The sequence below is a fragment of the Lissotriton helveticus genome, chromosome 12 (assembly GCF_964261635.1).
Source record: "Lissotriton helveticus chromosome 12, aLisHel1.1, whole genome shotgun sequence".
NCBI lineage: Eukaryota > Metazoa > Chordata > Amphibia > Caudata > Salamandridae > Lissotriton > Lissotriton helveticus.
In genome coordinates, this window is record NC_136073.1 from 146135535 (window position 1) to 146147950 (window position 12416).

At 43.6% G+C, this 12416-nt stretch overlaps 1 protein-coding gene across 1 annotated transcript in view; it reads right to left on the minus strand.

Annotated features, from left to right (window-relative positions):
- The window catches only part of LOC144797780 (hydroperoxide isomerase ALOXE3-like), a 541969-nt gene that overhangs the window by 383077 nt on the left and 146476 nt on the right, over window positions 1-12416 (minus strand). The window contains exon 2 of the mRNA XM_078668542.1: window positions 1420-1624. Coding sequence (XP_078524668.1) covers window positions 1420-1624 — 205 coding nt within the window. The remainder of the gene's footprint in view (window positions 1-1419; window positions 1625-12416) is intronic.

Below are 12416 nucleotides of genomic sequence, written 5' to 3' on the forward strand. Positions count from 1 at the left end.
TTGGCGATGTTGACAAGCTCTTTGCTGTTGTACACGTTGTGGTCTCGGCGGACTTTGAAGGAGGCCCTTTTGGCAGATGGTGATGGTGTCTGCGTATGGCGTTCTTGAGGGCTGTGTAGCTGTCTGGTGTCTGTTCGCGGTACCATTTCTTCTTTAGTTTTCGGCAGGTTTGTTTGGATGCCTGGAAGTCCGTAGTGAACCAACTGGCTTTCTTGTTGGTGTGTCTGTTGGAGAGTTTCTTGTGCGGGCCGAGGGTGTTGGCGCAGTCGTCGATCCACTGTCTAAGGTTGAGGGCAGCGGTGTTTGGGTTGGTGGGGTCTACGGGGGGACTTTGGGCGAGGGTGGTGTTTAGCTGGTCTTTGGTGACTTTGCTCCAGCATCGGTGAGGGATCTTCTGAGTGCAGTGGTGTGTGGTGGGTTTCCGGAGGTGAAGTGGATGCAGCGATGGTCGGTCCAATGGAGTTCGGTGGTATGGCTGAAGGAGACGTGGGAGCTTCCAGAGAAGATGGGGTCAAGCGTGTGGCCAGCAGAGTGGGTAGGTGTTGTGACAAGCTGTCTGAGTCCAAGGTTGGTGAGGTTGTCAATCAAGGTGGTGGATTTGGTGTTGTTGTTGTTCTCGAGGTGGAAGTTCAGGTCCCCGAGGAGGATGTAGTCTGCGGAGGCGAAGGTGTGCGTACTGGCAAAGTCGGCGATGGTGTCGCCGTCGTCCGGGGGTCTGTAGATGAGGGTTCCTCTGAGGGTGGTGTTGGGATCAGTGTGAATCTGGAAGTGTAGGTGTTCGGCGGTGCTGAGGGTGTCGTTGGTGCTGGTCGAGACTCTGAGGTGTTCCTGTGGAAAATGGCGATTCTCGCTCCTGTTCCGTTGGTGAGGTCCCTGCGGGTGCTCGTGTAGCCATCAGGGATGGCTATGGATGGCGATGTTGGGTGCCGAGGAGGGGTTCAACCAGGTCTCTGTCAGGAAGGCGATATCTGGGGAGGTGGAGTGGAGTAGGTCCCAGAGTTCGATGGATGGTTTCCTGACTTGCAAGGTTTTGCCTTGCACTGCTTGAGCTGTTCACAGAGCCTTGTACAGAGTTGAACTTTGGGAATTTTATAACTAATCTAGTCAGAACTGCTGAAAATTGAGCCCATGACATAGCACCATGGTACTCTGACAATACCTTTATAAAATGGAGATGGCATCAATTCACTTTATCGGTATCTTTATAGTCCTGATACTACTTGAATGATTTTTTTTCCAGAGTTACTATTTTCACGCCTATATAATGTAACTACATATATTTATGTTGTGATGGATGTGCCAAAACAATATTAGCATGCAAGATAATCTAGAAATTCCAAAAATGAAAAAGTTAATTTGTGAGTCAGATATCAGGTTTGGGAATTGGGTATTATCTTCTAATTCAAGCAGGTAGAGCACCTGTCCCTTCAGGGAGCTCCACAGTGATATATCCCTCGATCCAGCGGTAGCAGGGGAAGTGGTACATATTTCCTGCGGGAGATTTCACAGTGACTTTGTTGCAGAACCAGCTATCCTCAGGGAAGAAGGAAAAGGGCTCTTTGTGAAGGCTGATGAGCTGGATATCCCCCAAGTCCTTTTTTTCATGGATGTGGTACACGTCAGCCTGAAAATCAAGAAAACCAGAAGCATTATTTTATTGTACAATTTTTTATTTAGATATACCTGCCACAAGGACATTTAAATATCAGCAGGAATGACATTGCTCAATTTCCTCTATCTGACTAATTTTATGTTACAATAGGTAAATAAATAATTAATTGGTTTGCTAATTCATTTAAAGCTTCCCAAAGGCAAACACTTGAAAAACATTTTCACAATTACAAGTACATCATCTCAAATAACGAATGTTGTTAGATTACGCACCCATGCAAGAAATCCCACTTACATCTCATATCTTGATTGCCAAGACATGTTTTTGCAGTCTCAGTTGCTACTTTTATGTAATGAATTGAAAAATTCCAAGTGCCCCAATAGTCCTATGGGGTCCAGTGTCCAAACTTATGATGAAACAGGATCCAGGAAAAGCTATTCAGTATCTTGATAGCAGGGATTTTCCCAAGAGAGAAAGTAAAGTTATATAAAGTGTTGGGTTGTTAACCCAATAACCTCTAAAATGGAAAAAGTTTCAAGGAATTTTGGTCCATTTTATTTCACAGATAGCCATTGTAGAGATGTTTGTCAATTTAGGATAAAAAGCACAGTTGCTGGTGAGAATAGCAAAGGGCAACACACTTTCAGAAATGGACAATTTAAGTAAGCTCCTGATCAAGGCAAATGCCTCATGGCAGATATATGGCGATACAGCCACTGGTAGGTTAGCTACATTTGTATAGCCCTTATTTGGGAGTGAGTAAGAAGGCAGTGTCAAACATGTCACAATGTCCATTTATTTGGACCCATTGTTTTTAGCATAATTCACCAGGTTTTTGATGGAACCTGTCAAAAAATTGGTACATAAGAATAAATAAATCTAAACCTCACAGGCATGTGTGAAAAGATGCCATGCACAAAATCACATTTAATGTTTGTATTTTTTGGTATAAAAGACTAAACTCGTTCTTTGGACCTATTAGCTCTTTAGATTTCTTTGTGGAGCCTTTACTGAAATTCTACAGTATGCAAAAAAAAAAGATGCATTCAGAAGACTTCCAATTTTATAAAGTGTTAAACGGATGAAAGCCCTTCACCATAAAAGTTTTTTTTTTCTTTCAAATCATGCTGCATTGCTATATGAACAATCAAGGACATTTACATGATCAAGTCCAACATTTGAGGAAACAAACCAGAAAAGAATACATCTGAGAAACACTGAGTTTTAGAAATTAGGTTTCTGGTTGACAGAGTGCAGAAGCAGGAACCGCAATCCTAGTAAGGGTAAGTCATATACACATCAGAGATTACCTGTGCTCACCCTGTAGTAGCTTGGCACAGAGCAATCAGGATAATTTAAAGAGGCAATTCGTAAAGTTTTTGTGCAATACACACCTAGTAAACAATGAATACAAAACAAAAATACTCCGCACATGTTTACAAAAAAAGATTATTATATTCTGAAAAAAGCAAGGCCAATACAACAAAAATAATAAATGCAGTGCAGCGCTCAGAATCAAACTGCTCTAAAAATAGGTTATTTGGTTGCGCTGGACCAGAACAAAGTCAAAGTTCGGCAGACCGTAATGGGGTGCCGACTGACTACAGGATCCATGCAGCGAGATGCATCATGGGATACATAGATGTGGGACCCGCAGTCAATGGTTGTGTCGATCTTCTCTACGTGGTTATGGCGATGCATCAGTTCCAAGGATGGATGCTAGAGTCTAGAGGTGTTGAGAGATGCACTGAGTTTCCCCATGCTGTCACGGGGATGTGACGATCTCACCAAGCTGCAGCTGCATCAATACAATGTATGAAGCATTGATCTCTGATGATAAAGCACTTGTTCTGAATCGAAGCAACAATTTTTACTCCCGCAACCAGGTTGATGCACCATTCTACTATCCGCAGACAAGAGATGCATCCAAATCTATGTTGCAAGTATTCGGACCACTTCCAGAACACACAGGCTTGGCAGGGGTAGGCCTGAGACAGGTCTGGAAGGCTACTTCTGTGGGTGACACAATCAGTGCTGCTGCCCTCTACATTGCATTTAACATTCAGGCCCTGGGTATATGGGATACAACTTTACAAAGGACTTGCAAGAAAAATTAAATATACCAATCATGTATACACTAATTACATACATGTTTAGGGAAGAACCACATGCACTTTTTGCACTGATCAGCAGTGGTAAAGGGCTTAGATTCCTAAGGCCAACAACATGAGTCACCAAAACATGGAGGTATAAAGCAAAAAGATTGGGAAAAGACCACCCTAATGATGCCAGATCTCAAACAGAGCATCTCTTTGATCCATATCCGCACATTAAAAAAACATATGGGTTTGTTTTCCCTCCACATACAAAGTATAACAATTATTATAGACTGGATATTTACCCCACTAGTAAATAAATAAACTAACAAAATGGTCCTTGAGGGAGTTTACCAGAATAAAAATGTATATATGTAAAGTGGATAAATTAGCAAATAGCTTTGTTCCACCTTCCCTGCTCCATGCCTTTCTATCTGACATGGATGGCACTTTGATAATCCTATGCTTAAAGAATTTGATAGTAAAGCAGACATTTGATGTGAGCAGATCTAGAGTGTCACTGGTGTTGCGGGTGCTCTATACAGGAGCTGCTATATATATATATATATATATATGCATGGGCTTCACTACAGATACCAGCATGCCTCGCTTAGCTGACGCCCATGTGGGCGGGACTATTACAACTGAATAAATCTGATCCACTTAAACCCGCTGTCTGTGTCATATTGGAAAGAGCCAGTGATCAAGAGCTTACACGCTCGAAACGCGTTTGGCAGTCACGCATTGACGAGCGAAGGGCCGCTGAAAGGCTCTGCTGCCGCCTGCTGTGTGCGTTACCCCTAAAAGTGTGATCTCCTCTACCAGGGAAACCTATTTCTTTCTCATATATATATATATATATATATATATATATATATATATTTATATTTATATATATGTATATAATATATGTATATATGTCTATACATGTACATATATCATGAAAATTCCTTCTTGGTAACGCCGCGTAGTCACTCACGCGCTGCGAACATCAAGCAGGACACGGACCCATATTAAAGTGCTGATTTTTTTATTCCCAAGTCAAAGACGCGTTTCGCAGCATCTCGCCGCTTGTTCACTCGACAAATGTTTGTAGTGTGGGAAGCTTTTTAAAGTGACAGTGCTTGTTTTTTGCAGTGCTTCACGTGATCATAGTCTCAATGGTAATGGTAGACAGACTTACGTTATCGTTTCAATATTCATCAGTGCAAAAATATATACTTAGTGCAAAAAATACAAGGATTTAGTTTGATCATATCATGCTGAAATAGCAATGTGTATATATATATATTGATCATAGACAGCCAACCTGCTAAAAATATATTTTCAGGTAAGGAAAGGTTATTTCACTAAAATAGTATGAATTGTTCATGTTGAAATACCTATCGATTTAACTATTCCATAGCTTAACACTTGTGATGACATTTTTTGTATATATAAATATGCTCTATACAGGAGCTGCTATACATATATATATATATATATATATATACATATGTGAACAAGGGCTGCAAAGCCCTAAACGCATCAGGGTTGGTTGGGTCACAAGAAACTGAAAATAAATCTACCTGAAAGAACTTGTGGTCTGTCTCCTGCTTCGCCGGTCCTGGGTGATCGGAGGTGGTATTGCGGAGTTTCAGTTCATATATATATACATATATATATATATATATAAATATATATATATATATCCAGGCTCTCTGCTCCAAAGTCCGGTGCACTCTTGCAGCGGGTGCTCGTCCAAGCGCGTCAGAGCTTCGCGCTTCAATATGAAAGCTCACTCCCTCCCGGTCCCGAGAGGAAAATAAAGACCGCACACACGGGAATTCTTGAGATGGCAACTTTTACTCGCACAGACGCGTTTCGGAAGCTGCGCTTCCTTCCTCAATGTTAGTTACACCGTCACACGCGATTTGGCGCCATTTATTTCAAATCACACAAACGACCTGTATTGGCAAACACAGAGAGAGGACTGACGCGTATGCGCCATCTTGCTAATGCGTATCATCCCGCAAAAACATACTGATAATCAAACAATACTCTTTCATTAATTAATTACAACGCTTCATAATTATAAAAAAGCCTCTCGAATTTACAACGAGAATTTGCATAGTGATATATTGCCGTGGATCGGCACATCTCCTCTCACTAATGTATTGCGAAATTGATTATAAATCTTGCCGTGGATCGGCCTAAGGCAACACTAAGGTTGCCATTTAAATTTCCAATAACCCAATACAATCATTTTTGCCAGTCAATGTCGGATGTTGCATTTCAAAATATTAACAAAGTTGCAAAATATTCCACAATAATCCTGAAAAAACAAAAGAAGTAAATATATAGTACATTACATAACAGGACACTCATCGTCCCGTAGTACCAGACACTCAGTAATGATCAGTTTCTGAAAGACACTATTTACAAAAAAAAACATTACCATATAGCTGTTATTCCCTTCATATTTGCACTGGAAATGCTGTGTGGCATTATTATTTTAACTCCCTAGATGTACAGTCAGTTCCTCCCCACAATTTAATCCCCAGGGGGCTTTGGTTTGGCAATCTATGATGTATCGGGATTCTAATCTGCGAAGTTTTTGCAGTTTATCCCCTCCCCTGATATTGTCGGGGATCGCATCAAGGCAAAAGTACTGTAACAGATTCCTATCGCTCTTGTGTTTGATCGAAAAATGTCTGGCGACAGGGTATGTGAAATCTCTGTTTACTATGGCCCGCATATGCTCCAAAATGCGCAATTTCACGGGGTTAATGGTACTGCCTATGTACCTAAGCCCACAGGGGCAGAGAAGGCAATAGACCGCAAAAGGGGAGGTGCATGTAAGGAACTGATTTATTTTCTTCCTCTTTTTAGTGCCACAACCCATGATTTCGTAAGAATAGACCCTCTTACTGTTGGCACAGGCTTTGCACCGGCCACAAGGAAAGTAGCCTTTTGCATCTTTTAAATTGCTCGTGCGTGCAGGGACAGGTGACAGATGACTATGTACCAAAGTATCCCTCAGTGAGCGTGCCCTTTTAAAGGTAATTAAGGGATTGGCAGGTATATCACTCCCTATTATACTGTCCTTTTGCAAAATGTGCCAATGTCTTTTTAGGATACTCCTCAGTTGTTGACAATCTTTGGAGTGAGGTGTAATCATCCTAAATTTCTCTATGTCAGTAGAGGGTTTCTGCTTTTTAACAAACAAAGTCTGCCTGGGTTGTGTTCTTACTCTATCTAGAGTGTTCCGTAACAGTTGCCTGCTGTACCCCCTCGCCTCAAATCTATCATTGCTTTCCTGTGCAGCCAATTCGAAATCATCATTAGTGGAACAGTTACGTTTTAACCGTAGAAGCTCTCCATAAGGTATACTCCTGATGAGCTTCTGTGGATGATTAGATGACGCATGCAGCGTACTGTTTCCCGCTGTCGGCTTTCTATAGAGGGAAGTTTGGATCCTGTTGTTAATCACCTCTATTCTCAAGTCTAAATACACTGCTTCGCTTGTACTTATATTACCAGTGAAGATTAAATTACAGTTGTTATCATTCAACACCTTTACATATTGCCATGCTGTCTCCACTGAGCCATTCCACACTATGCACAAATCGTCGATATAACGATACCAGGAAACGATACAGTTTGACCACTGTTCTTTATCAGGCCCCCAGGCTTCCTGCTCCTCCCACCAACCCACGAATAAATTCGCGTAGCTGGGGGCGAAGCAGGAACCCATGGCCGTGCCCGACAGCTGTCTAAACAAATCATCCTGAAAAAGAAAGATGTTATTCTCAAGACAGAATGCAACTAATTCCATCAACATAGCATTATGTTGGGCATATTTCAGCTGTCTCTTCCCTAGGAAGTACTGGATCGCCTTCATTCCCTGTGCATGCTCAATGCTGGTGTAGAGACTGGTAATGTCGAGAGTCAGCAGGCAGTATCCTGGTTGCCAAGCAATTGCTTCAATTTTCTCAATGAAATCGGCAGTGTCTCGAATATAAGACTTGAGGCCCAACACCATTTCAAATAAATAGTGATCTAAAAATTTAGATAGATTTTCAGTAAGGCTGCCCATGGATGAAATAATAGGACGCCCAGGTGGTTTATCCATGCTCTTGTGAACTTTGGGCAGGTAGTAAAAAGTGGGGGTGACAGGATGTATCGTTTTCAAAAAAAGATATTCTTCTGTCTCCAGCATCTGTTTATCATGCCACTTTTTCAGCAGTCCGTGCAAAGTTGTGATGCTGGACTGATATCTTTGCTTAGTAGTCAACTCGTAACAAGAACCATCCTGCAATTGTCGCATAGCTTCCTGGACATAATCTTCACGCGACAGGATGACCACATTGCCTCCTTTGTCTGAAGGTTTGCAGACTATTGATGTGTCATCGGCCAGTGTTTTTATCGCGTTACGCTGTGATTCAGTTAGATTATCACGGTGTCCCCCAGATTTCCTATGTGTGCGCATTCTTCTCAGATCACGAATCACTAACTCGGAGAAAGTGTCGATCATGTCAGTTTGTGTTGGAGGCACAAATTTGGACTTTAATTTGAGACCGCTGACTGGGGCCTCTTGTTCGATTTCCACCGACCTTAGTCTCTGAGACAGGGTATCAGGTAGCGTTGACAACACACTCCCTGTGTTTTCCAAACGTAGTTCTTCTAATAGCTCCAAAGTGGTTAGTTCATTCACTTTCAATAGGTCAGTGTCTTTATAGCGTGATCGGATAATTTTAGCTTCATCAGCCATTGGTTTCGTCTTGAAGAATTTATGCAGGCGTAGTCTTCTAACGAATTGAAACAAATCGATTCTAGTCTGTGTATACTCAAGGTTACTGTCTGGACAAAAAGTTAATCCCAATTTAAGGACTGACTCCTCTGGTGGTGAAAGCATCCTTGCGGAGAGGTTAATGATGGTAAGGTTATCTGTTGATTCCTCATGCCCTACCATCTTTTTCCCCTTGTTGCTCGCGTTCTGCGTGTCTGGGCACCCGCATTCGGCGCCCTTCCTCTTCCTCTGCCTCTTCCGGCCCCCTCGTCTGGTTTTTCTTCGTTTTCTGGGGGTTTGTTCTTTCCCCCCCTCAACCAATTCATTCGGATGACTTGTACCTCCGTCTGAAAAGGGGTTTCTACGGTTTGTGGCAGGGTTCTAGCTTCGTCCTCCGACTGCTCGCCCTCAGTAACCTCGGATTCTGATGTCTCCACATCCAACGGTGCAGCCGCACCGGCAGCCTTATTTTTCAATAGGTCCTTCCTTGTCTGGTCGTACTTTTTGGAGAACGTAAGGACTCGACCCATGGCATAGTCCCTTTCGTCCCTCTCAAATTTCTCTTGTTTCCGCATGCGTATTTTCTGCTCATATTTCTCCAGTCGTTTCTTCATCTGGGCTCTAAGTTGTTCCTGCTGGTCTTTGTCTCCGTTGGTCGCTATTTCCGTTTCCATGGTTTCAATTTCTTTGAGGACCTTGTCTCTGTCGCTCCAAGCAAATTGTACCAGGATTTCCAACATCCCCTCGCAGGATTTAGCTTAGAATTTAAATTGTGGGGAGGAACTGACTGTACATCTAGGGAGTTAAAATAATAATGCCACACAGCATTTCCAGTGCAAATATGAAGGGAATAACAGCTATATGGTAATGGTTTTTTTTGTAAATAGTGTCTTTCAGAAACTGATCATTACTGAGTGTCTGGTACTACGGGACGATGAGTGTCCTGTTATGTAATGTACTATATATTTACTTCTTTTGTTCTTTCAGGATTATTGTGGAATATTTTGCAACTTTGTTAATATTTTGAAATGCAACATCCGACATTGACTGGCAAAAATGATTGTATTGGGTTATTGGAAATTTAAATGGCAACCTTAGTGTTGCCTTAGGCCGATCCACGGCAAGATTTATAATCAATTTTGCAATACATTAGTGAGAGGAGATGTGCCGATCCACGGCAATATATCACTATGCAAATTCTCGTTGTAAATTCGAGAGGCTTTTTTATAATTATGAAGCGTTGTAATTAATTAATGAAAGAGTATTGTTTGATTATCAGTATGTTTTTGCGGGATGATACGCATTAGCAAGATGGCGCATACGCGTCAGTCCTCTCTCTGTGTTTGCCAATACAGGTCGTTTGTGTGATTTGAAATAAATGGCGCCAAATCGCGTGTGACGGTGTAACTAACATTGAGGAAGGAAGCGCAGCTTCCGAAACGCGTCTGTGCGAGTAAAAGTTGCCATCTCAAGAATTCCCGTGTGTGCGGTCTTTATTTTCCTCTCGGGACCGGGAGGGAGTGAGCTTTCATATATATATATATATATATATATTGTCAACACGTTGCCTCCCACGAAGCCCTAGGAGGCGAGTTCGCACACAAACATTTGGCAAAATCCTTTATTTTCTGGATGCACGGACCAAAAAGCATTTCCCTACGCGTTTCAGCATGAGCCTTGTTCACGGGAATCCGTTGCTTTAAATCGGCACTGTGGTATGTCCCACCAAGCTTTAATTACACCGCCCTCATTCGGCCCACCCATATTGGAGCGGAGCATGGTGGTACCAGTAGTCCCGAACAAAAAATCAGTCCTTGAATAGGTTACATGGTCCGTATTATAACATCATTACTGAGGGCCAATGTTCCCTGCAAGGCGCCTATTGACATCAAAAAGGGCCCAGGAACGCAGTGTATCTGCGGTGGCACAGACAGCCCATGTGAGATCCTCTAGACTGCTCTGTGCCGTTTTGCTGGTGGTGCCAAACTCCTACTGGCACTGGGCAGTGCCGTGAAAATATTGTCAACACGTTGCCTCCCACGAAGCCCTAGGAGGCGAGTTCGCACACAAACATTTGGCAAAATCCTTTATTTTCTGGATGCACGGACCAAAAAGCATTTCCCTACGCGTTTCAGCATGAGCCTTGTTCACGGGAATCCGTTGCTTTAAATCGGCACTGTAGTATGTCCCACCAAGCTTTAATTACACCGCCCTCATTCGGCCCGCCCATATTGGAGCAGAGCATGGTGGTACCAGTAGTCCCGAACAAAAATCAGTCCTTGAATAGGTTGCATGGTCCGTATTATAACATCATTACTGAGGGCCAATGTTCCCTGCAAGGCGCCTATTGACATCAAGAAGGGCCCAGGAACGCAGTGTATCTGCGGTGGCACAGACAGCCCGTGTGAGATCCTCTAGACTGCTCTGTGCCGTTTTGCTGGTGGTGCCAAACTCCTACCGGCACTGGGCAGTGCCGTGAAAATATTGTCAACATGTTACCTCCCACGAAGCCCTAGGAGGCGAGTTCGCACACAAACATTTGGCAAAATCCTTTATTTTCTGGATGCACGGACCAAAAAGCATTTCCCTTCGCGTTTCAGCATGAGCCTTGTTCACGGGAATCCGTTGCTTTAAATCGGCACTGTGGTATGTCCCACCAAGCTTTAATTACACCGCCCTCATTCGGCCCGCCCATATTGGAGCAGAGCATGGTGGTACCAGTAGTCCCGAACAAAAATCAGTCCTTGAATAGGTTACATGGTCCGTATTATAACATCATTACTGAGGGCCAATGTTCCCTGCAAGGCGCCTATTGACATCAAGAAGGGCCCAGGAACGCAGTGTATCTGCGGTGGCACAGACAGCCCGTGTGAGATCCTCTAGACTGCTCTGTGCCGTTTTGCTGGTGGTGCCAAACTCCTACCGGCACTGGGCAGTGCCGTGAAAATATTGTCAACACGTTGCCTCCCACGAAGCCCTAGGAGGCGAGTTCGCACACAAACATTTGGCAAAATCCTTTATTTTCTGGATGCACGGACCAAAAAGCATTTCCATACGCGTTTCAGCATGAGCCTTGTTCACGGGAATCCGTTGCTTTAAATCGGCACTGTGGTATGTCCCACCAAGCTTTAATTACACCGCCCTCATTCGGCCCGCCCATATTGGAGCAGAGCATGGTGGTACCAGTAGTCCCGAACAAAAATCAGTCCTTGAATAGGTTACATGGTCCGTATTATAACATCATTACTGAGGGCCAATGTTCCCTGCAAGGCGCCTATTGACATCAAGAAGGGCCCAGGAACGCAGTGTATCTGCGGTGGCACAGACAGCCCGTGTGAGATCCTCTAGACTGCTCTGTGCCGTTTTGCTGGTGGTGCCAAACTCCTACCGGCACTGGGCAGTGCCGTGAAAATATTATCAACACGTTGCCTCCCACGAAGCCCTAGGAGGCGAGTTCGCACACAAACATTTGGCAAAATCCTTTATTTTCTGGATGCACGGACCAAAAAGCATTTCCCTACGTGTTTCAGCATGAGCCTTGTTCACGGGAATCCGTTGCTTTAAATCGGCACTGTGGTATGTCCCACCAAGCTTTAATTACACCGCCCTCATTCGGCCCGCCCATATTGGAGCAGAGCATGGTGGTACCAGTAGTCCCGAACAAAAATCAGTCCTTGAATAGGTTACATGGTCCGTATTATAACATCATTACTGAGGGCCAATGTTCCCTGCAAGGCGCCTATTGACATCAAGAAGGGCCCAGGAACGCAGTGTATCTGCGGTGGCACAGACAGCCCGTGTGAGATCCTCTAGACTGCTCTGTGCCGTTTTGCTGGTGGTGCCAAACTCCTACCGGCACTGGGCAGTGCCGTGAAAATATTGTCAACACGTAGCCTCCCACGAAGCCCTATGAGGCGAGTTCGCACACAAACATTTG